The sequence below is a fragment of the Aspergillus tubingensis genome (assembly GCF_013340325.1).
Source record: "Aspergillus tubingensis WU-2223L DNA, scaffold_9, whole genome shotgun sequence".
Taxonomy (NCBI): Eukaryota; Fungi; Ascomycota; class Eurotiomycetes; order Eurotiales; family Aspergillaceae; genus Aspergillus; species Aspergillus tubingensis.
The window spans coordinates 92,527-119,273 of record NW_023336283.1 but is presented as its reverse complement, the minus strand read 5'-3'; the positions used below and the strand labels follow the sequence as shown (position 1 = coordinate 119,273).

Genomic DNA, 26,747 nt, shown 5'->3' with positions numbered 1-26,747 from the left:
ATAAGCAGTCGGGCGCAATAAGATCCTCCCGCCCCCCGGGTGCCTCAGGACAAGAAAAGGATTTGAGAGGGAGAGTGAGAGAATTACAGTACTTACTAGTAGTAGTAATCAAGAATGCGCTCAATAATACGAAACCCACCATCACCACCACCACCACTGGCCGCGGCTCCTTCCAATCTCCCCCCTCCAGTCACCACGTGATCCTTCAGGCTGTTGTTTGGTGGTGCGTCATTGGCGAGAACCTCAGCGATCGGGCGGCATTCTGACTGGAACCTGGAACTTTCACCTCACTTGCTACTACTCTTACTACTCACTCACTCACTCATCTTCCATCCACATTGTTACTCTTCATTTCTTTTCCTCTACCCCCCCCCCCCCACAACTCAACTTGCTATGGTCGCATGTTGATCTCTATTTCCATTCCATTCCATTACATCCTCTCCTCCCAATGACTGCATCGCAGTCAGGTCTTTCCTCATCCCCCTCTCATCATGTTCCGCCATTTTCAGATGCCCCCTCCCCCGAATGGGAATGCCTCCCATTCCGATGCCACCGGGAGACCCAAGGATCGTACTCGCCGGGCATGCGAGCGCTGTCGCCAGATGAAAATCAAGTGTGACGGCGTCTCTACCTGCAATCACTGTCGCACCTCCTTCAATGGTGCGAGGCCCTTTTAACTGTGTCGCGATAAGACCACAGACGGTAGGCTGGGGACAAGCTAACGGGTACAGAATGTGTGTATCCGGAGCCACGTCGCAAGCGCAAAGCTTCCCCACATTTCGATCGTCTGCAGGAGTTGGAGAAGAGGGTCAAGGCGATGGAGGAATCCTATCAGACCATTTCTGCCACCAAAGATTCATCTCAGTCCCCCAGCTCGGCGTCGCAACTCCATCCCCCGTCAACAGCTGGCGCCAACGATGTCGGTCACGACCCGACAGATTCCCAGCCGCAGGCCCAGTCCAGCCAAGGAGAAGCTCGCTTCGGTTTCTCATCCGCCGACCGTGCTTTTATTGAGCGCCTCAAGGCGGAGCTGGGAGACTGGCCCGGCGCGGACTTCGACAGCCGGCTACGTATACGAGAGAAACCCGGGGTGAAATTGTTCCAGTCAGCCAACCCGGCACCACGGGTCGTCTGCTTACCACCCCGTGAGCGAGCGGAGCACCTAATCAACATAGCGCTGGATGCAAGCGTCCTCTATCATGTCGTGCACCGACCCACGTTTGACTCGGCGTTCGAACTCCTCTACAGCCTGGATCGGAGCGACTATGGGGAAGGGGAAATGCGCCATATCCCGCTCGTTTACGCTCTCATGGCGTTGGGCTGCCTTTTTGAGAAGATCGGCGAGGGCCCATCTGAAAGCGGGGACGACACGACCGCGGAGAGGTATGTCTTCAACCTGGTGTGTCGTTTAAACTAGATTCATGCTAACGCAGGCAGAACGAAATATTTCTCGACATGCCGTGATCTTGTTGATCTGCACGACTGCAATGATATCGTTACCTTACAAGCAATATTCTATATGAACCTATTCATCTTGAGCACGGAGAGGCTATCACCGTGCTATACATGCCTGTCACACGCATTCTCTCTCGCTGTTCGCATGAATCTCCAGCTGCCGAACACGAGGGACAATCTAATTGTTGCCGAGATTAAAAGGAGACTTTTTTGGTCTCTACGACAATTACTGATGGTCGTAGCCTCGATGTGTGGCTATCCGCGGCCGATCAACAGCAACGAAGTCGACATCGAACAGCCGCTAGATCTGGACGATAACGACCTTAAGTCGACCAGGATATCTCAAGCCTTACAAGACCCGGCACTGATTCGGAGTATGTCTGGTTCTGTCGCGCTGTTGAAGCTCCACAATATTCTGGATCGAATCGTTCGCGAGCTTTATCCGTCGGGAGGCGTCCGGCGCAAAACCAACAGCGGATCCATGAGCCACCGGGTGAGCAACGACATTGTGACGCAGCTCGAAGCGGAGCTGCAGAAGTGGTCCACATCGCTCCCACTGGGGTATAAACGGGGAACAAGTCGATACGCCCCCCACTTAGAGAAGTAAGGTCACCATGAGTGCGGTCCCACTAAGTTCCACTCAGCTAACAGGTCGCAGGGCGAAATACGAGCTATGGATGACATATGCACACGTCCAAATTCTTCTATATCGACCGTTCCTGCACTACTTCGTCGACAGCACCGAGGGGAACGGCCATGCCGAACACGGATTTCACAAGTACGCCTCGGCGTGTGTTGACGCCAGCCGCAATCTTATCCATTTGACCGAGGATATGCACCGGGACGGTCTCCTATATGGAGCACACTGGAGGATTGCGTACATGGTCTGCACAGCAGGTTTATCATTGATATATGTGGTGGTGGGCTCTAAGAACCCGGACACAGCAAGAAATCTCAAAATGGATTTGAACACAGCAAAGAGAATGCTGATGTGCCTCACCCCTTACAGTTCTCATTCCCGTCGCCTGCATGTGGCATTAACGGTACGACCAGCGATGGTTCCATGTTGACGATTCTAGGCTAACGTAAGCGACTAGGTACTGACAGCTACGTTCACTAAATCGGATCACGGCTCGCAGTCGCAAAGTCCGAATGACACCACAGAGGCAGTTGCGGATAAAGCCAGCGAGCCGTATACGGGACCGACGACAAGACAGGGTCATGCTGCATCACCTCAGGGGAATCAGAGATATAACGGTCCTGGAGCGGGTGAAGTGGTTGCCCCCAGTTCAGGGTCATTCACACGGGGCGTGGAGACGCATCCTTCCCAGTCTAATCCGGTCGAAGCATACGGCATGATTCCTGTATCACAGCCTCCGTTATCTCATTTAGATTCCACCCCGGTACCGTCAGGGTATGTGGTTCCCCCGCTCCAACCAGGTGCGCCATGTACAACTATGCCAACTCCGGCGCCCGAAAACACCACTCCCCAGACAGCTGAGCGAGTTATGGAGGCGCTGGCCGGGGCTGCTGCCACTTATGGACCGGAGCCAGGGCTCGGAGATCAGACGTACTACCTGGAAGCGCGACCCTTTAATTTGCAACGACCTACGGAAGGCGAGGATTACCTGTTCGGGAGAGAGTTTGGGGAATTTGACGGGATGACGGGGGATTTACTCAGCTTCGACTATCTGTTCTAGACCGACTTGTAATGTGATTGTGGTTTGGGGGTACTAGTGTCCAATGCCGGGCGCCTTAAGATCCGACCGATAATAGCTGAGCGTGGTGCCGCGTGCGCGTGGCAACTGATTATGAACCCTCATGTCTTTTTGTTTTCCTCCTTTTATTTTTCCCTCCCTTAGTGTTTGTCTATCTTTTTTTTTTTTTTTCCTTCTCGTCCAATCCGAGACCTTGACCACCCAACATCCGAGTGGCTGCTGGGTGAGATTCCGAACCACGGGCGGCAGCGCAATGGGTCGGTCTAACCCAAACATCGGGCCTCGCAGGCCGAGTGCCGACCAACCGGCGCTGCAAGTCCAGACGCGCTGATCTCAACCACTGCACAAGGCCGGATCCAACGTGGCGGTCAATTGCGTGCCGGAAAGATATGCTTAGTGCATTGCACGACTCCTTTTGGGATGTATCTGTCAGATTTTGAAGTCTGCGCGGCCCGAGCCTCCCTGAAGGATGTATCGCGGCCCCCTTATATATCTCTCATAGAATGGTGCCCAGGCGCAACTAACCCACGAACAAGCGCTGAGCACCATCCAAACTATGCAATTGTTTGCTCGATCATTAGTGCAACTTTTACCACTATAAACTTCGACTTCGATTTTCCGAGAATACAAACAACCAATCACTAGCAAGGATTCGTCCAGCGCCATGGCCGGCGGTAAGGTAGGCATTGATTTCCGCTGTCATCAAGTATTATGTCCACTAGTGAGCCGTTGACTAACGGCAAGTTACTAGAGACCCGACGTGCACCCTGTGATAGACCTGGAGAAGGACATGGTAGGATGGGACGGCGAGGATGACCCAACGAATCCGAGGTGAGGGATAACCGGGTCACATCTGCCACCACGTAAGATCTAGCATCTGACAAGAAATAGGAATTTTCCTGTGTCCCAGAAATGGTTTCTGATGATACTGGTCAGTACCATCACATTCATCAGGTATGCTGAGACTTCTCCCAAATAAACAGGTGACTGGCTTTTACTCACGACCTCTTCAGTCCATTCGCGTCTTCGGTCTTCTCTCCAGGTGTGGTGTATGCGGAGGAGGAATTTGATGTCACATCGACTATTTTGGGAACTCTCTCGGTCACAGGCTATCTCATCGGTTATGTGGTATGTGCGGTCTCCATTTTGTCAAGAACATGACTCTGGCTTACCGAAATTGCCATATAGACTGGTCCTCTCTTTTTCTCTCCGCTGAGTGAGATGTACGGCCGACGGATCGTCCTCAGTGCGGCCAACACGTTCTTTGTCGCCTTCCAGATTGGCTGCGCGCTAGCCCCCAATATCTCTGCACTAATCGTCTTTCGTTTCCTAACGGGCGTTGGTGGATCGGCTTGTTTGACCACAGGCGGTGGTGTGGTGGCCGATTTATTTGTGGCCGAACAGCGTGGAATTGCAATGGCAGTGTATACAACAGGTATCTTGATCGGACCTGTTCTGGGACCGCTTCTTGGAGGTTTTATCGCTCAGCGAGCGGGTTGGCACTGGGTGAGTCATTTTCACCTGCGTTTTCATCCACACAACTGACATTGATATCCTGTTAGGTGTTCTGGGTGCTGGTCATTGCGGGCGGCACGCTCTCTGCTCTGGTCATGATCTTCAACCGTGAGACCAACCACGTCGTAATCATACGCCGTAAGACCGAGCGCCTCCGCAAGGAGCTCAATCGTCCCGAACTATACAGCTGCTACGAACCCAATGGAGCGGATGCCAAAGGTTCTTATACAGGCACCCTCGGCAAGCGGCTGATCATGCCATTTTACCTCTTGGTCCGTTCGCCGATCGTCTTCCCAGTTGCCACCTATCTGGCCACACTCTACGGATGTCTCTACTTGCTCTTTACCACAGTGACCGATGTCTTCAAGAAGTCCTACGGCTGGAGCACGGAGATCAGTGGCCTCGCGTATCTCGGTCTCGGTGTCGGCTTTATCAGTGGCCAGATAGTCTTTGCCTTGGTCAGTGACCGTATCATCACACGGTTGAAGTTGCGCAACAACAACGTCTTTGAGCCGGAAATGCGTTTGTCCATCACCATCGTCTTTGCCTTCTTCATCCCCGTCTCGTTCTTTTGGTACGGATGGTCTGCGCAGGAGCATACGCACTGGATTGTGCCGATCATTGGCCTGGCGCCTTTTGCGTTCGGCATGGTGGGTATTTACAATACATTGCAGACCTACGTGATCGACTGCTATCCTCGGTATGCTGCCTCCGGTACCGCCGCGATGGTGGTCACACGGTCGCTGATGGGTGCTCTGCTGCCGCTGGCGGGACCGCGCATGTACTCGACATTGGGCTACGGATGGGGTAATTCCCTGCTGGGATTCGTTACACTTGGCATGATTCCAGTGCCAATGCTGTTTTACAAGTATGGTGGCAGCGTCAGAAAGTCATCTCAGTTGGAATTGTGATGCGTTGTGCGGTTGTCACACGATTTATCAGAAAAGGAGGGATAGAGTGAGAGTGAGGCTTGGGGAACCATGCATCGAAGGTATTGGGTATAAATCTTTAGTTCTGTTTCGTTCGTATATCATTACATGCACATAGGCCTGAGCTCTCTGGGAGTCTCAGGTGGCGTTTTGGCGATGAGAGGATGATAAGCCAGTATAAGGCTGGTTCAGGATTGCATACTGGGAAATGATTAGATATGTTAATATGTGACGTCAATTATACGATAGACAATAAAGGAAAAGTTAGACAGAACAAGAGGAAGCCGACTACCTGAATTTAAGAAGATAAGCGACGATCACTGCCGATCCTCGGCTATTTTACTGCTTATTTTGCGAGAGACAAGAATATCTCCCCCACCTTGGCGAAGTGGTCAGCTCGAGCTTCGCTACACCCCTCTATCAAGTCCCCCTTTCTCCTAGCTGCTAGATAATCCCAGAGCTCACCCACACTGCAAATACTCAGGTTCAAAATCCCTTTGAATTCGACCACCAACCATGGCAGAATATCTCACCATGCCCATCCTCAATGAACTTATCCGACGAGTCGAGGAGGACCCAAGCAACGCAGACGCGGTGAAAGCAATGACATCTGGTATTCTCTCTTACTACTTCCTTATAAATGAAGGGTTCATAGTTGCACCCAAGTCAACTAGCAACGAGTTCTCTACAGGTTTCGAATACATAATTCGCCACATTCAGCCCAGTCGATCAGAGAATCGTAAGATCGTCGATCACGTCGTGGCTAGATCGGAAGTGGATAATATACTTCAGAGTTGTATCAGTCGACTCCAGCAATCTATTCAGCACCGAATTCCAGGGGTGGAGAGTTGCTGGGCAGTACTGGTTCAGGGTCAGTCGGTATACTTTTACGAGTATCATGGACAGCTGCCTGAACATGAGCGTCTTGTGCCATGGGCACTATCCGGTCAATCTCAGGAGCAGCATGCTTTTCATGTGCGCAGGGATAGTGTTCAGATTGAACGGATGTTGAGGCATATGGCACTACATGATATGCCTGCGCGAGAGACAGTGGAGCGTGGATAAATACGGTCTGACAGCCCCGAAGGGCATGATTATAAGTAGTGGAACAGATATAAGGGCGTGAGACGCGTCGAAAGCGCTATAAATTTGAATTGCCTTCATCAAGTCATATATTCTCTATTTGCACCATCTCAACTACGTTTTGATTACCAAGATAGCAAGGAACTCTCAGGGTTCATCGTCAAATTCATTATGGTCAGTGTCATGGTTTCCAATGTCATCTTCGTCATGGTCATCATACTCATAACCACTATCGTCGTAGCTATAATTATCGTAGCCATCAGCATTATAGCCATCAGCATCAGTGCCATCATCGTCCAAGTCACGATCGTCAAAACCATAAGCTAAACCTGAAAAAGCACCGTTAAAACGGACTGTATAGTCGATGTCCGCAAGACAGTGTTTGGACTCATGCATTTTACTAGAAACGTGTTGGTTCTGCTGTAGCCAAAACCTCTTGAGGGTAACTTCGTGTCGAACCTTGCATGCTCCTTTACGCCGAAACTTGTACATGGCTTCCCGGCCCATGAGAAATTCTGGCTCACCACTTCGACAGCGCGAGCAAATGTAGTGGGGACAACTATCACTCGGAAGATTAGCTTGGTCAAGGCAGTCACTGTGTTGCCAGGAGTAGCAAACTGAGCACATCACCCCGGACTCTTCGAGTCCGCTGCGCTTGCCACAACATGGTATTAGCAACCGGAAGCTCTGTATGACAAGGTCTTTGAATTGGTGTATACTTGCGTAATACTTTCTTTCGGTAATGAAAGATGCTTTTGTAAATGCTACCGTATCGCGTGGTTCCAGATGCTGCAGGATGAGCTGAATAATTTCCGCAGGCAGGCGAGGCTTCCATGTCTCCCGGTGTGTCTTGCTTTCTCGCCAGCAGTTTGTTGTGAGGATCTGGCAGAGAGCACGGAAACCCGCAGGCCACCGGCCGCTGGACATATCCGAAATCAGCATACTGGGGCTGCTTGCACGGACAGTGTCGTCTGAAATCTCAGCAAAGACAACTTGGCATGTCGAAATGATTATCAAGCGGGTGTGATGATTCTGGGATGCGGTTTTCTTAAGGTACTGCTCAGCCTTTTGAACGGCTGAGCGGACCATGGATTGATCCTCCAGGTTGTTGTGTAGAACAACAAGGAATCCATGGAACCAGTAGATGTCACCTTTGGGACAGCTCCAGGGTACATCAGGATAATCTGTCACTGGGAGGTCAACGTCGGTGTCAAATGAAACCTCGAAATCCCAAGCTGCAAGACGTAAGATAGTGATACAAAAGTAATTCAACGCCGGTGAATCATAACGCATAGTTATTGGATCGCAAACGTGCCAGCGCCAGGCCCACATAAGGTCGATGAACAATCGGGCTTGCAGTTCGTTCAGGAAAGTCGGGATATCCAAGTGGAGATGCAGTGGTTCCAGCGGCGGCTGCGCCAATCCATTATTCATAATTTCCTCAGGGGCATGCGTAGGTAGTTCCTTCAGATCCTCACGGAGTCCCGCTGCAGACAAGCTAGAGGCCTCACGTACCGTGTGCAGATCATACCAGTCAGTCACTATCTGGGGTTCATACTCTGGGACATCGATGTAGGACACTACCAGTGTGCCAGCGTCCAAATTCACGGTGTAGACTATGCTGGCCAGCGCACCTACCGGAGCAGGAAATTGAGCTTCCTCCCATTCATCTAGCTTGTCCGGCTCCTCACACAGCTGCTTAATCTTTTTCAGCGCCTCGGGGCGATCGGAAACTAATTCAAGAACAGGACCGTACGCTTCATAGCAACGAAACCACCGACCTAATTGACCCAGATGTTAGCTTTGCATTTTACTTTCTTCTCTCCGACTTAAACATAGTATTCCTGATTGCCAGTTATGCTATACTGACCTCTACTATGTAGATTCCAGAGATATCTCATCTTGCTGCTGAGTAGATCCAACAGACGGCCGAATATAGTTTGGGATGAGCGGTATGAGTAGGCCAGGTAACCTTACAAAATCTTTCGTATGGGGAGGCAGAGACATCAAAATTCTGGGTGGTGAGACTGTAAGTGATGGACCTGAACTTTGAGAGACTTTGGAGAAGAATGTAGGAAAATTGAAGCAATGTAATGGGCCGGGGAATGGTGACTACACCTATATACTCCGGAGAAGCAGGGATACTTTTCTAAGCAGCTACCGATAATCAGGGAGGAAGCCTGGTGATCGGTTGTAAATTGGCTGAGATATCGGGCCCCTACTACCAATTTATTGGGCTTCTACTCATCTTGTAAGCCCTTGGAAGGAAATCACCGCTGGGATGGTTTGTTGTCCTCGGGATTCTAGTTTATGACTCGTGGACAAAGGGGGATGCCGTCGAACAATTTTCATTCACGGAATTTCAAAACATAAGTTGAGGACATATTCGTAAGTAGTCTTTGTCTCACCGGATTTTCACCTGCGGTGTACTTATGTCTCCCTACAAGTGGGGATTACACAAGTAGTGATATTCATGTATACGAACGTCCTCCTCTTTTACTGATTTCCTTGAACCTCCATGCTTGCAGCGGGAACTCCACCTGGGAAGCGCACCATCACAGTGGTGCGAATGGGTAGAAATTCCTCTTCACAGCGTTTCCATTCCCGCATCTCATTACTCGTCAGACTTGCGGGCATTACCGGACTCAATTCATGCACCTTGGCTACCTGAAAGTTGTACTTTTCGTACAGAGGTACACCCGAATCAGTAGAGTCTAGTCTGGTCTCCAGCCCCAATCGGTCCGCCTCTGCCAGTCCCCATTCCATCCACTTACTACCGAGACCTTGCTTTTGATACTTGGGTCTAGTGAAACCAATGTGGAGGTCTATCTAACATTGTCAGTGGGCTGTTGGATGTAAAGGCCCAGAATTGTTTCTCTCAGTAAGGAATGTGTAGCAACCGTCCAGGACCAAATCATGTTCACAACAGAATAGACTTACATGCATGTGGCCCTTGGCCCATCTCATGCCGTGGCTGCTCATATTGCTGCACAGCCTGAGTCACAAAGTTCCTGATCACCCCTTTGGGATACCAATCAACCTCGACCGGTGGGCGTTTGGCCAAAGAGCTGGCATTGTCGAAGAAATACCATTTGGCAGCGGCCGCAATCCGTTTCTTCTCTACATCCATGACCTTGATCCACTTGACGGTCGGCTGCTCCTTGATGAAAGACGTGCGCTGGTCCTCGATACTTCTCTGCAGGCTCTTCTCCCAATCGCCATCTTCGATGGGGAAGAAGAGGCGAAAAATGCCCTGCGGAGGATTGTCAAACGTTTCCCACTGTGCGGTTATGAGCTCGGGAAAGTCATCTTCTTTGGCAAGCTCGAGTGAAAATTTCATTGTGTGGAATCGTGAGATCCGGAGCTGGGAATAATGAGCAAAATTGAATCGGGTACGGCGGTTAATGGCGGCCATCGGGCAAATACGTTTTTTAACACCAAGTCCCTTTACCGCCAGTAAAATTGATTGAAAAGTATGATTTACTTAAGACTTTGAATAAGAAAACTAGAATAATAAATATACAGCAAATACTCTATATAGGGTGTTGGTCAAGGATTGAGCCACCCGAGTGTCTAGGAACTATGGGTTTAACCGGTTTTTAAGGTTATGGACCACTGTACCATCCAAGAATTCTTTCCCCAGGACCAGGAGTGAGAAAACAGGTATTCACTTGGTCTGGACTTATGCAGTGAGATAAATACAGCACGGTTGAGGTCATCGTAATATGCATTAACTTAGTAAAGCTCTAGCAATCAAGACTGCGCCCTCCCGTGTAGCGATTCGGCCTGGGGCAGCGGGATCCAGCTGCTGATTTGGATAGACATAATAACAATTGACAACCGCGATATAATGCTATTCATGTTTCTGCAGGATGTGCTGTCTAGGGGGCATCATCCATGTGCCGAGGGAATGAATACAGAATCAGCTGTGTCTCTCATCGGCTTAAAATTTGGCTTGTAAAAGTATGACACTGATAGTTGCTGCAAATATATTGTGATAGATATAGTAATGTCTAATCATAAAGCTCATAGTACTCATTACAAACAAAAGAATTGCAATCATTAAACACCAAGTGTCCAAGTCAATCTGTACAGTCTGGATCTTTTCATACGCTCTATTCCTCCCTCTGTAACAACATTCACTCCTTCTCAGCAGGACCAAACGTAGTGGCAGCCACCGCCATGGCAAGCTCGCCCGAGTGGCTAATACTGACCTGAACCTTGGCCAGCTGCTTCTCTTCAGCGAGCTTCTTGATTTCACCATGTAGCTGCAGTCTCATTAGCCTGTGATCACTACATATTCAGGAACAGAGCAACTCACATGAACAGTTGGAATCCCACTATCACTTAGGATCTCAATATCGTTGAGCGGAGCCCCTGCTCCCTTGGACGGCACCTGCAAACTCTTGAACACGGCCTCCTTGGCTGCCCAACGGCCTGCAAACGAGTGTGCCGGATCTGGCGCAGCATGGCAATACTCTCTCTCAGCCTCAGTGTAGTTCCGCTCCAGGAATACGTCGTTCTCGACATTAATAGCAGTCACTGACTCAATGTCCACACCTACCGAGGTCGTTCCATCTGTCGACACAGCTCCCTCTACCCATTTCTGGCACGCGTTCATCAGCGGCTCGCTGGTGGGCGTTGAGGGTGTCTCCACGGCAGTCAAGACTCCAGAGCTCGTCTCAGAAAGTGAGTCCTCTGAATCAGGATGCAGACATTTGGCATCGAAATAGTAGCTGCCGTCGTCAACGGCAACCCGCGCAAATGGATCCAGGAATACTCGCATCTCGTCCTCGGCGGCCCAGGCGGACGATGTCTTGGCCTGGAAAAGACTGTTCGTGTTGAGCCCCTCGATAAAGGCGCGATTCGCCATTTCGCAGCGTCGGAGCGCCTTGATGCGATAGGCCTCGTAGGGCGTCTGATCCACCGCGGCAAAGAGATAGCGCGGAGACACACCCACCACCAAGCCGCCCTTCTGGCCGAATCCGAACGAGGTGAGCATGAAGGCTCGCACTCCGCGTGTCTGAATAGACTCCGCAGGGTACACGAGGTGGTCGAACTGCTGCAGGACCGAGTCGACGTTGTCTGCGTTGCGGTTGCCTGGCACGATTCCTGACTGCAGGATCTGCAGGCCTCCGTTCAGCATCCATGCTCCTGCGGCACCCTTGGGGTGGCCCGTTAAGTACTTCTGGCACACGACCACAACCGGGTTACCCTTAGTGCGGCCGAGATGGCTCATCATTGTGTTGATCACCTCCGACTCATTCTTGTCGTTGGCCTTGGTCGAAGTGCCGTGGAATGAGGCCACCCCGATATCATCGACGGTGAGACCCCATACAGCCAGCGCTGCGCGAATGGGTGAGATACCGGGCTCTTGGTGTCGTAGATCTAGCCCGTAGAGATTCTGGGCCTGACGAATTTGTGATGCTGCAGCCCTGTCGATGACTTGGGCCAGGTGTGGCGAGAGCTGACCATCCTGTCGGGCCTGCTGAAGCTGGCGAGCCGCCCCCTGCTGGATCTGCGTTCGTAGCTCTTCAAACTGCTTCTGGCGGAATGTGGCATCCAGAAGAGGTGACAGCGATGCGGTAGTCGATTCACGGGCAGCGGTCAGGATGCCCTTACCTGGTGCAGGCACAGAGCGACCGATCTTGTCGCCCGCCATTTGTGAGTATGCGACGATGCCGTAGATGGGCACTCCCATGTCGAGCGCCAACTGCGCCGTCATGAGCACTTGTACACCGCATCCTGCAGACTCGACAAATCCCGCGCGGGAACTAGCCGTCGGGCGAGAGATTTCTCGTGGAGTGCGACCGCGCGCCAGCTCCTCCACTGTGTTGGCTGTCGCCTTCATATTGGCGAACTCGTACGACATCTCCTCCTGCAGGTCATCTGTGCCACCCACCAGGGCCACCTTAACCTTGCCGGCCTGAATGCCCTCACAGGCTGTGTCCAGCGATTCGATGGCCGTGGCACATGTTCCAGACGGCGACTTTATGGGACCCGCCGCACCCATGAGCAGCATGTTCGCCCAGGCATCCATGGCATTGGGGAACGACTCTTGCAGGATATCATTCTGTACGTCACGGTCGAGATACCGATCGCGGTACACACCACGCATGGCGATCAACCCGCCTGCGCCCGTGCCAATGCAATTGGCCAGCTCCGAGACGTGTATGTGTCTGTATAGCTCGTAGGGGTCCTGGATGCCGGCGCTCAACATGGCCTGACACACACAGCACAAGACATACAACGTGATCGGATCTACCTGCGAGACAATGTCCGCTGGGATACCATACGCCTTTGGATCCCATCCCGTAGGCAGCTGGCCCGACACTAGTCGGTCGAATGGCTGCGCCTTTGGCACCAAGAATCGAGCTCCGGGCTTAAATTGCACATTGTACTCCTCCCCATCTTCTCCAGCCGGAGAGATTGAGACCTTGTCGCCGTGCTTTGTCTTGAACGCGGTAGCGACAGCACGAGTCGCCTGGAAGATAGGTAGATCCTCCTGCACCACCACCTCCTGCAGGAATTCCTTCTTGGCAGGATCGTAGCCATCGTAGAGTTCTGGCTCGATGAAGCGCAGACCCGCGTGTTCGTGGATATACTCGCCATACTTCTCCGCGAAGTCGGCCTCGTGCACAGGCTGGTTGGATTTGGCGTCGACCCAGCCTACGTAGGGAGATCCCTGCTGGTCGCCCTCGAAGTGCTTGACCAAACCCATGATCCAGGCCATCTCGACGTACCCCTCGGGACTGAGATTGCCAGCTCGCTCCATGTCCCAGCGTGTGCGGGCACTACCCCAGGGTCCTAGCTCAGAGTAGCCAACCACGACAATAGTCTTGTTCAAGTCGATCATGTCACGCCCGGGCAGCTGAATACCTGCCGTCATGGAGTCGTAATCCGGCAGATCTGGATGGCCTACCGTCAGATTGGCACGCGGCTTGCGTGTAGTTGGAGCAGTGATCGGCTGTTGCTGCTCCTCTGGGCCCTTCAACAGCTTTTCGTGCAACTCATCCTCGGCTGCAATGGCCTTGCGTGCGCGAGCCTGGTGTTGCACCTGCTTACGGGCGGCAGTCGACAAACCCTTAAGGTCAGCCAGTTGCTCCATCTTACCACCCAGGTCCGCGTACACGGGCGTGTCTTCACAGGCCTCTGCAATGGCCGGAGTCATGAGCGCCATGATATTCAATGCCATCTCCGCCGACGAGAAGGTGATTACGTCCTCTGCCTCGATGGCCTCGGCCACGATGTTGTTGGCGCTCATTAGCCCTGTGCCACGCGTCCAGCCGATGACGGCGCCGCACACGGTCAGGTAGTCACCCCAGCTCTCGGACTTGAAGCGGTTGAAGAGCGTCTCCAGGCCAATTTTGGACTCCGAGTAGAGACCGTCCCCGCCGAAGGTACCGTGGTTGGGTGAGAGCGGCAGAATGACCTGCGTCGGGTTGGCCCCGTATCCACGGGCCTCCTTTTGTTGTTTGATACAACCCAGCAGGCGCAGAAGGTTCACCAGCATGGCGCGGTGAGCCACCTCAGACAGACCATCCAGTCCGTCAATCTGTCGGCCGTTCTCGGATATGGCGGCGAACGGGACCACGCAGTCAATGTCACCTGCAGTACCCAGAGTGTTGTTGTACAGATGAGAAATGAGGGCCTGGCAGTCCTGGCGACTGGCCTGATTGAAGGGGAAGACTGTCAAGGACGAACCCCGACCACAGAAGTCGCGGTATAGGCTGCGATAAAAGTCCATGTTGGAGCGACTGGTGGTGACAATGACATTGGCACCAGCTGTGAGCAGGCCACGCGTGATCTCAGCACCTATGGATTGGGGTCCGGCACCGGTGATCAGCACCGTCTTACCGGAGAAGCTGATACCGATGGATGTGGCCGCTTGGACAGAATCGAGATAGCTGGATGTGAGGCCATTATCGTAGTTCCAGGCACTGCCTTTAGGACGACAGAGCCGAACGAAAGGTAGGCTGTCGGCAATGGGGGCGTCGAAGCGACTTCCGCGCTTGAGTAGCTCGACGTAGGTATCTGGGCGTCCGCCAATGGTGCGAGGGACCTCTTCGTACTCGATAACTCCCTTAGGGCTGACAATGGTACGAGGACCCAGAGGTGGTGACCGGTGGATGAAGACGGAGTCTCCTTGGAGTGCGTCACGGTAACCCTGGAACAGCTGCTCCAAGGGCTGGATCTGCAGCTGCTTGTCACTGTGGCGTAATGGGTGGGCAATGTGATACTTGACTAGATCGAAGGCGCTGGGATTCGAGCGATTCAACACCTGCCAGATCTTCTCCTCGTTCGCAGTGCTACCGGGTCCCAGCAGCAGCGAGGCAATATCGACGCGAGCCCAGTTCCACCAGGCGTCATAGCTGCGACCGCGTTTCGCGTCGAAGATGGGCGAGATGCGAGTCAAGAAGCCGTCACCGAACTCAGCCTGCCAAGCCTCCAACTTCTGGTCGGCTTCCTGCCATAGCTCTTCGCTGTGCGCTAGCTTCTGAACAAGCTCGCCGCCGTCGCTGTCCAAGATCTTCCCGAGTGCCAGGTGAAGCTGCTTGAAAGCGTCGTTCTGCTCCGAGCGTAGCCGCTCCAGCTCCTTGGAGTCAATCATAGCTCCGCCAGCGGCACCACCTCCGCCCGCAGACGCAGCCGCTGGGCTAATAGTAATGCCACAGTGGCGTCCGTACCGAGTCACGACACTGTCGACGAATTCTTTGGCTGCCTGAGGGCTCTCCAGCCGGGACGAGGGGTCCAGACTGACGGCATAGCAGAGAACAGCTGTTTGACGTTGAGAGCCCAAGCCCCAGTGTGTCTCAAGGTGGCTGCGAATGCTGTTCTGGCTCCACCCAGCGGGAAACCTGGCCGAGATCAAGCGGGCAATCAATGCAGACATGACTTTGCCAGGACGGCCGGTGAAGCTGCCATCGAGAGCTGTACCGACAGCTTCGAGTGGAAGGTCTTCGCAGCCGTCGGGTGTACCACCGAACTCGGCCACCAGGTCACCAATAAGTTCATTCTGCAGTGTAGATTTACCTGGACAGCGTTAGAAGGGAACTGTTGAGAAGGTTATGTGAGCCGGTCTTACCTCCAGACAGGTCCCGAATGCATTTCTGCAGAGGCACCTGGTCAAAGGGCTGCTTCAGCTTCTGGGCACTCAGAGCCAGCACGATATCCAGCGCAGATAGTGGCACATCATCGATAGCGGCTGCCGCTACAACTGGAGCTGCTGGGGTTGCAGCAGGAGCAACCGGAGATGCAGCAGCCACAGCAACTGGTGCTGGAGTGACTGGGGGATCTTGAGTCTCTGTCGAGGCCACCGGTTGCGACTCTTCGTATTCATAGCATATCTGCCCATAATCATCGCTGTGTGAAAGGAATTGACGGCGAATCAGGCGCAGCTGGTCCTGCAGCTGGTGATTGCGGGCAACCGTCTTCTTGCCCATGGTGGACAACACCTTGGCCGGGCCGACCTCTACGTATCGCTCCACGGCCTCATCTCGCGAGAAGAACTCTTTCTGTGTATCAATCCTGATGGGGTCAGTGGCAAATTTGCAGCTCGGGGATAGGAACGAAACTCACCATTGAACCGGAAAGGCAAATTGGTAGCTAGTCAGGTTCATTAGCCTACAACTCTCATGGAATTTTGACCCGTAGTGGCACTTACGCCAGCAGTTCAATGAGCAGTGTCCGTGCCAGAGCACGTCGCTCCTGCTCTGAATCTGGAAGTGATTGAATCGGTTCGCCCATCTTGTGTTGGGTGTTATGTGGTGATCAGGAGACGACGATGGACATCGCGGAGGGGGATTTGAGGGGTGTGGTACGACAATGCTGTTCATATAGAGGTCCCTTCCTCAAAGCGGACAGCATTAATCCGATATAATTATCTTCAACCGCTGGCCGAGTAGTGTCGCGTTCACAGATGTCCGAGGGACCCGGGCATTTCGGCGCATCAGTATGACTGAAGGGGGGGGTCGCCCGGCGGCCGATCCCCGACGGCAGGATTCGAGGGATTCACAGCCCCCAAGTGTAGCAGAAGGGATTACACAAGTAAAACCGCATCAGAAATTTGTACATCTGGCCTGTCAGCAATGTAGCTTATATACGAGGTAGTTCCATCAAGCTGGCACAGTAGTCTTGATTTACGATCCTCTATCTTATCCTCTATCAGAGTAGTATCAACGTCAATATGCCCGACATCGCACCCAACGTCGCTCGCAACGGCAGCTCCAAACATGCAGAGACCAAGCCAGAAACCCCAGTTCTCCATGTGGTAGACAGCCGCACGGGGAACTACTTCCCCATCCCTATCGTGCGCAACGCCATCAACGCAAGTGAATTCAAGAAACTCAAGTCTCCGGAGGATCCCGCACATCCTGAAGATCAGAACGAGCAGGGCATCCGGGTGTTTGACCCCGGTTACTCCAACACGGCTGTCAGTGAGAGTCAGGTTACCTACATGTGCGTTACCTCTCGAGAAATTGTTCATGGTGAATAGCAACTGACAACGGAATGTAGCGATGGCCTGAAGGGAACTATTCAGTACCGAGGCTACAACATCGAGGATATTGTAGGGAAGAAGAAGTTTATCGACACGGCACACCTGCTCATTTGGGGCGAATGGCCGACACCAGAACAGGCCAAGTCGCTTCAGGAGAAGCTTTCCAGTGTGCCTATTCTGGATGAATCCGTCTTTAAGGTGATTCAGGCATTCCCGTAAGCTTCACACTAGCCCTATGCTCTAAGTGTCCCATCAGTCTAACAGCTTTAGTCCCAACTCGTCCATCATCGGCATGATGATCGCCGCGCTCTCCGCCGTCCAGAGCTCCCAGATGGACCGCATCCCCGCTCACGCGGCCAAGAACCTCTACTTGGGTAACCCCCAGGCCGTCGACGATGAGATCGTCCGTCTGATGGGCTCGCTGTCCATGATCACCGCTGCTGTCTACTGCCATCACACCGGACGGGAATTCACCCCGCCACGCCCGGAACTCTCCTACATCGAGAACTTCCTCCTGATGATGGGCCACGTTGAGTCCAGCACTGGACTGCCCAACCCGCAATACGTCGACCGCATTGAGCGTCTCTGGGTCCTCATCGCCGATCACGAGATGACCTGCTCGACTGCCGCGTTCTTGCAGACGGCTTCCTCTCTGCCGGATGTATTTTCCTGTATGATCTCCGCACTTTCGGCCCTCTATGGTCCGCTGCATGGTGGAGCCATTGAAGTGGCTTACAAGAACTTTGAGGAGATTGGCTCGGTTGAGAACGTTGCGGCCAAGATAGAGCGTGTCAAGGCCGGAAAGGAGCGCCTGTATGGTTACGGTCACCGCATCTACCGCGTGACAGATCCGCGCTTCATCTTCATCCGCCAGATTCTGGACGAACTGAAGGAGGAGATCGCCCGTAACCCGCTGCTGAAGGTGGCGTTCGAGGTGGACCGTGTCGCCTCGGAGGATGAATATTTTGTCACCCGAAAGCTGCGGCCCAACGCCGATCTCTTTGCGGCGCTGGTGTACAGTGCTATGTAGGTAGACTCTGTGAAGGACTTGTTTCAGACAAAAGACCCGCTAACACAATGGGTTTAGGGGCTTCCCGACTGAGTTTATTCTGCCGTTGTCACTGTTGTCCCGCACGCAGGGATTTATGGCCCACTGGAAGGAAGCCATGTGTAAGTGATCCATTTTGCCACCGAGCATCCCAGTCTGAGGCTAACGATGTGCCAGCGAGCACGGCACGTATCTGGAGACCCGGCCAGATCTACACTGGACACTTGAACCGTGAAATGGCGTAGATTCAGAACAGTTCCTCTATCACCAATGAGGCAATCTTAGCGTAAAACGGTCAACAGCGTCACTGAAGCTAGCGCTAGAACACATGCAAGCCTACAGGCCACCTAGGCCAAGCATCGGACTGTTTCCGACAGTCGCTGATGAAGACATGAAATGACTGAGACATGATTTCCCTCGAGATCGCTTGGAATGTGGGTAGGATGGCGTCTGTGAGATACGGTCACCAGGTAGCCAATACAATGGCCCAATAAGGCCCAATAAAATAGTTGCGAATGTCAGAAAGTTTCCCACTATCCAACAAGGGTAAGCTCAGCTCGTGGTGCGGTAGATTGTGACATAAAGAGTGAGACAAATAGTTATGTTTGATTCATTCGACAATTAGTTCCGGCGATTACTTCATGCTAGATGGTTCGCTGCTACCAAGCAAGGGACCCATGTCGACGATAATCAATCTCAGCCTCAAGCGCAACGGCGGATGTGCCAGGGAATTGCTGCTGCATTTCCCTCAAGCGGGTAGCATGGGGGTGTTTTGATAGCGGCATGCTCCGTGATAGATAGCATCCCTGCCCCTATAGGAGCACGGCAATATGCATAGGCTGTAAGTCACTCGTCGGCGAGGTTTTTGGTCATCCTATTAGGACAATCTGGAAGCAGTACCTCGTATTACCTTGCATGCATATTATCACACTATCCACATCTGGAATTGAAGCTCCGAGCCTGGAAATCACTCCCTCATCCGGCTGGAGGGCGCACTAGTCTCACTCTAAAGCGACCGTTTGTGATGCGTGGCACGTCACCGGCTGACTCCATTTGAGAAAGTCGCGCTGCGTATATCGGTCCTAGCCGAGATCATCAAGATTTGACTTCGGTCCGTTGCTTTACCGTTCTTCACAGCTAGATGGCCTTGCGGATCGACACAGGAGGTGGTAGTCGCGCGTCAGAGTTACTTAGACGCCCTTGTTTCACCCGGGATGGTGCTTGACAGCCCGCGGTTCATGATCGGCAGTGTTTTACAAGACTACCTTATTTAACTTTCTTTGCAGTCAACGGAGACTTATCGGTGATCGGCATCGGGCGTGCTGGTCGGTGGGCCACTGGTGTTTTCGTGAGCTCTCTGGCTTCTCTTGTCTGCCAGGTATGACTGCTCCAAGGTGATTGATTGCGCAGCAAGATTGCAGAGCTTCTGCGTGATACCGAGTACCGAGAGAGTCATCTTATTTCCGAGGGCAGCGAACTCCGTCTCCGAACTGGTATTAGGAGCGATGCTGCGAGTGAGCTATCGGGGTCGCTTTTCTGCTAGCGAGCGGGAGAGACGCGATGCGGGTTATTCAGCAAACTACACTAGTGAATTAGTGTCTGTTAGTTTGACCAGCCTAGTGAGTCGCTTCTGCTGAAGATTGCAGGGCTCACCCTATAGGATGAGAAGGAGGGAGGGGATGGGACTGGCAGGATTGCGAGGCCCACCAGCCGCGCTGCCAGTTCCCTCCATCACCTACCAATGCTTAGCACGACACTACCCACCTGATGGTGGACTGAGTGCTGGAAATGATATCAAGCTGACTAAAGTACTATGGATAGATTGTGCAGGAATGTCACATTGGGTTTCTGAAGGACTTCCTCTTCCTGCTGGATGTAGATGACAAATGCAGCGTAATCTCCGACATGAGAATAGCATGGCGCGTGGTTGGATCAGGATACGAGGCCTAAGCCCCCGCGGACGCCCTAACCAAAATTTCGGCTTCATGACGGTCCTTCCTTCCCCCAGCCGTCCGAAACCAGACCCACCCGGTGATGGCTTGCTGTCGATCTGCTCAAGAGCCTGTGCAAATTGCAGAAATGACCTTCCGCGGTCTGGTCTACGCCCGGAGGAGAGGATGAAGAGAGGAAGAGAGGATTTGCTTGGCGAGCATGCAGTCAGCATGAAATTATCTCAATCACATGTCCTCTCCGATTTTCGCACCCGGGATATCAAACAAACCGAACTTGAAATGCGACTGGATTATATCTAAGCAGTCTGGAAAGGTACTCTGAATACCACGCTGAATAAGCGGATATAAGGAATTGTAAGTCAGTGCCGCAGTGTGGACCTACGAGGCATTAGTAGCAGGAATGGATTGAGCTCTGAAACATCGTACTTGCAACATTAAACATGATCGTCTCAATATATCTTCCAATTTGTTAGCTTGGGTGCCTGTCATATGACAAGCCCCGGGCCAAAAGGTACCACAACGGGAGAGATGGGGATGAAGATGAGACAATCCTGCAGCAGACAAGATGATCGTTGGACCCGGTGGAGAATCACTTGGATCTGACTGGCAAGGTCGCCTGTGCATGGGTCATATTCCATTAGATGAGGATTCGCTACATTGGTAAGTGCTCATTTCGGACCGCGTCCGTCACCTCCCGCAAAGGAACGGCAGCAACAGTTTCCGGAGCCGCTCCATCAGATAATGAGGGTCTGCTGGGTCTAGCCACTGCCAATCGATCGATCTGCCTCGTGGCGCCACGCCTGCTAAAGGCGGCAGATCGTCGACCACAGGTCCAGACGCCTTTCGGGGACTGGACCGTTAGCCGATGCTGTCGCTGGGACACTTTGCTCCGATATCTCAACGATAACACCCTGAGCCTGAAGCATCTCCAATCTGTCTGGTATCGTAGATTGTCCATCACACAGGTTAGAGTATCCAAGCTGGACTTGAGAGAAACCTTCTTGAGGGTCGAAATCAAGATCCTGCAGAGGACGTGAAGGGCGACAGGGGAAGAGTGGGAACAGACGAACGATTACAATCATTTTAGCAAACCAATATCCAGTTGAGTAAGATGGAGCTGCTAGGTAGCTGAATTAGCAGTATAACACGTAACTGTTCCAGAACTTCGGTGATGTAGCCAGGATGCTGCAACCTGCTACATCCCTGCGCAAAGGACAACCATCCCTGTCGATGGAGATATGAACGCGCATGTCTGGGCTGGATATACCATGCTGATGACTTGCCCATTATGGATATGTCCGACATCCGAATCTGATAATTATCTTAACAGGCTTCACGGCTCGTTTGACTTGCCTGCTCTGGTGTTGCCACTCGGGAGGATTCAGCAGTCTGAGTGAACTTTGGCGTCCCGGACCAGTGCGGGTAAGCGCCATGTCTATCACGGAGCGATGGCTGCGCCACGCGGACAGAGACAGGTTGAAAACACACGGACACTCCTTCCTGCCAGTGGGTCGAGGCTATAACGCCGGAAGATTATGAAAGACTATTCCTCCTCGCCCGGCCCTCTTCACCAGATGTTGCTATCGAACGTGCCAAGTGCAGGATTCTAAAGACAGGATCACCCCCTCAAGCACGCGGAGCTATCAGAGGCTGACAGTCCTCCCGCTGAGGTCAGCGCTAGGAATCCTCCGCCCACCAGGATCGCCTTCTGCAAGACGCCATCCAAGAGAATGAGGAAGCTTGATGAGCCTGGTGTGACACTGGAGTAGGTTGGAGTAGGTTGGGGTGGTTCTCTCCCGATAACGGGCTGCGGGTCTAAGTGGTCCTTGCGTGTTGCCCAGAGATACCTTCAGTCTTGGTATATCAGCCGGTGCATGGCCTGTTGAGCGGACCCCCAAGTGTCAGGTACATGGCAGCCAAGCTCTCCTCGTATTCCCTGAATCAGTGCGTCGTAAATCGCGATCCTTCTGCCGGAGTGTTGCCAACCAAGTGTGAACATCATGACTGCTCCCCGCGCATCAAGTGTGTCTGTCCAGAAAAATCGACCCCGGCAGACGGGGTCGCTGAGCCCAGCGTGCGATGAGTGTCGAATCCGCAAAGTGCGCTGCAATAAAGAGTATCCCAAGTGCTCAAGCTGTCGAGCATCTAATCTGCCCTGCGAATTCTCCAACAAGGGCAAGCGCATCAACCATACCAAGAAACTGTAAGTGGCCCCTCTCACCTCCCTTGATGGTCCGTGCTGCCTGGGTGAACTTTGGTCGGGTGTTCCCCGTCTGACAAGCTTTTCTCATAGTGTGAGTGATGTGGAGCTTCTGGGCAGTCGTTTAGGCAAGATTGAAGAGGCTCTCTTTCGCTGCTTGTCAGTGGTTGAAGCTGCCAACACCACGCGAGACAGCACTCCAACCCAAACCACGTCTCGGTCTGGTTCAGAGGGTCATGCGGACCGAGAAGAGTTTCGCCGGGGCTCGGTCGAGTCTGAGGAAAGCTGGTCAGATGGCTCGTCTGATCTGCTTGCTCACGGTGAACGAGATCCCGAGGCGGATCCGTTACACTACAGCAGTCCGGTGGCATCGCTCTACTTTGAGGCTCAGGCTGCGGGCAACCAGCTGATATCGTCAACTCCATCAACAGAAGACGGCTCAAAGCCAGTGAGTCCGCGCATGAGCGAGACCCTGACCCGATCAACGCCCCTGGAAGCGTATTTGGTGGACGCCAACGAGCTCTTCCAAGAGCTGGCCACCGGGCCCCCTCCTGTCACTGAGCCCAAGTACGACGATCTCCCGCCGGCACTACCTCCACGTACTCTGCTGGAAGGTTTCGTGGAAGCCTACTTTACCGACCTAAATCCCTTTCTCCCTCTGTATGACCGACAAAGCGTGCTTGATGCCATTCAACAACAGTATGGACCGCGAAGCGATGGGCCCGACCTGGCCTGGGTATGTTCGTTCAATAGTATCTTACTGCACACCCTTGAGGCCAAGTCGAGTGCCGCACAGCCAGGAGGACATACAGGAGATAGTACCCTGGAGCGAGGTTTGGTGGTGCATCTTCTGCTCAATGCCCGCCGCTGTTATAATAACTTTGAGCGCCTCCTGCAACCACGTCTCGCCAACGTCCAGAGCTTGTTTAGTATGGTATGCTCCAACCTCCAATTCGCTTAACTTAAACCCCATTCTCACGTCTGCAGGCACTGGTAGCACTCCGATACTTTAGCTTCACAATGTTTGAGACGGTATTTGCGCAGGCCTGCCAGTTGGCCCGCACCATCGGGCTGCACCAGACTGCCGCAGGTGCTCCACAGGAAGCAGAGCGTCGCCGCCTTTTTTGGTGCCTGTTCATCATTGACGTTAGTTTCCACTCCAGCCTTGATACAAGATCTTTGCCTGACCTAGAGTATAGAAGCATGCGGCTTTGGCAGCTGGCAAACCGTGTCTCCTCCCTTCTTATGCCTGTGCCATCCCAATTCCCAGTTCCAAGTGTGGGTCACTCATCGAGGATCAGTTCACGGCGCGAATAATGCTGGCCACCATCCTAGAGGAGTTATATCGTCGCCTGCATTCAGCCCGCAGCACGCGGCGTGGCCGTGAGCAAATCTCCCGCCGTGCTATCCAACTGAGCCGCCGGATAGAGGACTGGGCGGTACAGCACGAACACGCCCTTCAACCTACGGGCACACCAGAGGCGTCCCAGGTGCTGGCGGCCGCGGAATTGCAGTACGCATTATATATCTGTCGAGTTCTCGTGCAACGCCGCATCAATGGGCCGGAGAGTCGGTCCCTTCGGTATATCCACGCTCGTGCAGGTCTGCAGTTGCTTCAGGAGTTGTGTAATTGTGACCACCTGGGAGGACGTCGCGTTGGCTACGCCTTGTTCGCCAGGTATGTCGGCTTCACGGCAGACTGTTCCCTCCTAGTCCACTCATACTAACTTTCCCCCAGCGTAACACTAAATTACTCCCTTATTCCCTTCCTCGAGGTGTATATTCGGGTGCTGCAGGATCACCCCCAAGCGGATGCGTCGGATGTGGCGCTCCTGACGTCCTTCGCGGCGCGCGCGGACAGTCTGGCCGCACAGACAACAGCAACTTCGTATACGGCCCGAGTGCGCGAGGTCAGTGCTCTCTGCTATCAGGTTGTCACTCGGCTCCACCAGCCCCCCGATGTAGCCGAGTCCCAGGTGGATCAACCGACATTGCCGGACCCTTTCTGGGACCTGAGTGCCATGGCAGCCGATGCCGGGTGGGACACAACGCCATCAGCGCCCCAATTTTCCAGTAATCTATCGACGCATCCGGATCCTTCCTTCTTCCTCGATGCGGGAGGTTCCGTTGGACCGGCCTTCTCGCTGAGCGATCCTATCTTCACGGATGGTGGGCCGGTCATGTTTGACAATCTGCTGGACCCGTTTGCCGGCGCGGATACTTCTTTGGGGCTGATGCAGTGAACTGTCTCGTCCTATTCTAACGCTTACGCTGTTACGGTGTTACTTGATGTTTATCTAGCATGGATTGGATTTGTTTTTCTTTTTCTTTTTTTTCTTTTTTTTTTTTTTTTTTATTTTTTTTGAATACTGGGATTCGGCATTGCAAGGTTGGCTGGCACTATTATCTTGTTATCTTGTTTCATTGCATGTTTGTATTGTGATAGATAGATCGGTAGATAGATCGTTTAGACATAAACATAAACCACATATTCACCAAAAGTGTCTAAGGTAGAGATTTCCGTACATTCCTCGGCTACAAACTGAACAAGTTCACAAAATGGCATGCCGGTAGAGACATAAACTCCTCCGATGCCACCGTCTTCAGGATGTGCTGCACTTTTTCGGTCGACAGTCGCAATCCCAGATTCCGCTCCGCCTTTGCGTAAACTTCCTGTGGCGTCTCGGGGCGACGAACATGTCCCAGCGGATACTCTACTAGTACCTCGGGCAGTGTCGTGCCATCCGTCAGGGTGACGGTGAGCGAGTTTGCCACACTGCGCACCGCCATGTCATGATAATCAGCCGTGTATTTGGGGTCTTCCGCCATTGTGATCTTCTGACGCAGTGCATCGACGCGCGGGTCTGTCGCCCAGGGACTGTCGTCCTGGTAGTCGGCCGTCTCGACCTGCGCTCCCTTCAGCAGCACCACAGCTACCATGTACCGCAGGCAGTGGTCACGATCTGCGGCGTTGTGCAAGGTTGCTCCGCCCTTGTTAATGATTGTCATACCAGCAGCCTGAGTCTTGGCGTGGATCGACTGGATATCCTTGGCTGGGTCGAGTCCACGCGCCCGCAGGGTATTGGCGACTTCCAGCGCGGCCTCCACCGCGGTCATGCCATGGCCCTCGGCAGTGTTCACCTTGAACAGCACGGTTTCAATGACCCACGTGCCAAATGGCTGGGGAAGGTCAAACTCCTGACCCTTGAACAGGACATCATAGAAACCCCAGCGGGGTGTGGTCAGCACCGTGTTAGCACCGGGTTGTCCGGCCTTGGCTAGTAGTGCCAGGTGCACAGCCCGCATGCAAGCATCGCCAGCTGCCCATCCTTTGCGCGGACCAGTGTTGGGTGCCTGGCGGTACACACGGAGTGGGTGGCCGTCCATCCAGGCGTGAGAGACGGCACTGAGGGCCTGCTCGCGGGGAAGATCCAGCAGCCAGGCCGACACGGCGGTTGCGCCAATCTTGACAAGGATTGTGTGGTCCAACCCGACCTTGTTGAAGGCATTCTTAATCTGGAAGCAGCCCTGAATCTCATACGCCTTGATCAGGGCCTCCAAAACCTGCTGCATTGTCACGATGCTTTCGGGGTCGCCCTCTGCCAGGGCTACACGACTACGGACATCTGCGACGGCCAGGATCGCACCTAGGTTATCTGATTCAACATTATTAGTACATGTGGCTTGACATTTGCTGGAGTGGTTTATAGCTCACCCGAAGGATGTCCCCATTCTGCACCGGGGAAGGCGTCATTGTGATCGAGGTAACGTATCATGGCCCCAAGATCAAAGGCACCTTTGAGGATGTCCAGCTGGTAGGCTGTTCCCGGTAACCGGAACAAACCCGAGGTGGCTGGGGCGATGGGGAATGCCGGTCCAACAAGCTGAGCGCATTGTGGACTGGTATGGATACTTTCGAGGGCAGCACCAAGGGCATCCATTAAGGCGACCTTGGCCCGCGACCAGGCAATGTCTGTGGTGATCTGGTAGTCGTAGACATAGTCGACGATGGCCTGGATCACGGCATCGTAGGGCTTGCGGGAATTGTCGTCGGCGGCAGGAATGACAGTCATGCTGAACGGATACCGATTGGATGATAAGAGAACGCAGCAGATCTTCCCTTTTTCATGATAAATTACTTGTCGCCTTTCAAGTACTTTATGAATGTTGCCTTCAGGCAGTGGCGGACCGGATCCTCCATCCTGGCGCTGTTCGGGTTTCGGCCGCCGGATGGGACTGTGCAGCAACACCGAATGAACTGCTGCGAGATGTTTTGGCCGCCGAACAGCTTTCTGTCGGCAGGATTTGGTCTGTCTGAGTCAGCCATCACATACGTGAGAGAAGATGAA

At 53.1% G+C, this 26,747-nt stretch overlaps 9 protein-coding genes across 9 annotated transcripts; 5 read left to right on the top strand and 4 right to left on the bottom strand.

The window, feature by feature from the left end:
• Positions 1-491: 491 nt before the first annotated feature.
• Positions 492-3,155, top strand: AtWU_08117 (transcription factor domain-containing protein; the record flags this gene model as incomplete). The annotated part of the gene is made up of 5 exons (XM_035503225.1): positions 492-660; positions 732-1,383; positions 1,438-2,058; positions 2,114-2,498; positions 2,553-3,155. The coding sequence occupies 5 exons, from the start codon at positions 492-494 to the stop codon at positions 3,153-3,155; spliced, it is 2,430 nt and encodes an 809-aa protein (XP_035359118.1).
• A 682-nt stretch (positions 3,156-3,837) lies between these two features.
• Positions 3,838-5,599, top strand: AtWU_08116 (MFS transporter; the record flags this gene model as incomplete). The annotated part of the gene is made up of 6 exons (XM_035503224.1): positions 3,838-3,852; positions 3,925-4,004; positions 4,065-4,127; positions 4,187-4,301; positions 4,362-4,679; positions 4,736-5,599. 6 exons carry the CDS (start codon positions 3,838-3,840, stop codon positions 5,597-5,599), a joined length of 1,455 nt encoding a protein of 484 aa, XP_035359117.1.
• A 534-nt stretch (positions 5,600-6,133) lies between these two features.
• AtWU_08115 (uncharacterized protein) lies at positions 6,134-6,682 on the top strand (the record flags this gene model as incomplete). The annotated part of the gene is made up of 1 exon (XM_035503223.1): positions 6,134-6,682. One exon carries the CDS (start codon positions 6,134-6,136, stop codon positions 6,680-6,682), a length of 549 nt encoding a protein of 182 aa, XP_035359116.1.
• Positions 6,683-6,847: 165 nt separating this feature from the next.
• Positions 6,848-8,601, bottom strand: AtWU_08114 (PHD finger domain-containing protein; the record flags this gene model as incomplete). Its single annotated transcript, XM_035503222.1, has 2 exons — positions 6,848-8,481; positions 8,571-8,601. The coding sequence occupies 2 exons, from the start codon at positions 8,599-8,601 to the stop codon at positions 6,848-6,850; spliced, it is 1,665 nt and encodes a 554-aa protein (XP_035359115.1).
• Positions 8,602-9,196: 595 nt separating this feature from the next.
• On the bottom strand, positions 9,197-10,040 carry AtWU_08113 (putative GNAT family acetyltransferase; the record flags this gene model as incomplete). Its single annotated transcript, XM_035503221.1, has 2 exons — positions 9,197-9,525; positions 9,641-10,040. 2 exons carry the CDS (start codon positions 10,038-10,040, stop codon positions 9,197-9,199), a joined length of 729 nt encoding a protein of 242 aa, XP_035359114.1.
• Positions 10,041-10,839: 799 nt separating this feature from the next.
• On the bottom strand, positions 10,840-16,447 carry AtWU_08112 (fatty acid synthase alpha subunit FasA; the record flags this gene model as incomplete). Its single annotated transcript, XM_035503220.1, has 5 exons — positions 10,840-10,968; positions 11,022-15,733; positions 15,786-16,228; positions 16,280-16,306; positions 16,365-16,447. The coding sequence occupies 5 exons, from the start codon at positions 16,445-16,447 to the stop codon at positions 10,840-10,842; spliced, it is 5,394 nt and encodes a 1,797-aa protein (XP_035359113.1).
• Positions 16,448-16,886: 439 nt separating this feature from the next.
• AtWU_08111 (citrate synthase) lies at positions 16,887-18,491 on the top strand (the record flags this gene model as incomplete). Its single annotated transcript, XM_035503219.1, has 5 exons — positions 16,887-17,158; positions 17,216-17,413; positions 17,469-18,224; positions 18,286-18,368; positions 18,424-18,491. 5 exons carry the CDS (start codon positions 16,887-16,889, stop codon positions 18,489-18,491), a joined length of 1,377 nt encoding a protein of 458 aa, XP_035359112.1.
• A 3,707-nt stretch (positions 18,492-22,198) lies between these two features.
• Positions 22,199-24,641, top strand: AtWU_08110 (Zn(II)2Cys6 transcription factor; the record flags this gene model as incomplete). The annotated part of the gene is made up of 5 exons (XM_035503218.1): positions 22,199-22,401; positions 22,492-23,332; positions 23,386-23,544; positions 23,598-24,076; positions 24,137-24,641. 5 exons carry the CDS (start codon positions 22,199-22,201, stop codon positions 24,639-24,641), a joined length of 2,187 nt encoding a protein of 728 aa, XP_035359111.1.
• Positions 24,642-24,933: 292 nt separating this feature from the next.
• AtWU_08109 (2-methylcitrate dehydratase) lies at positions 24,934-26,471 on the bottom strand (the record flags this gene model as incomplete). The annotated part of the gene is made up of 2 exons (XM_035503217.1): positions 24,934-26,054; positions 26,114-26,471. 2 exons carry the CDS (start codon positions 26,469-26,471, stop codon positions 24,934-24,936), a joined length of 1,479 nt encoding a protein of 492 aa, XP_035359110.1.
• Between the last annotated feature and the right edge of the window lie 276 nt (positions 26,472-26,747).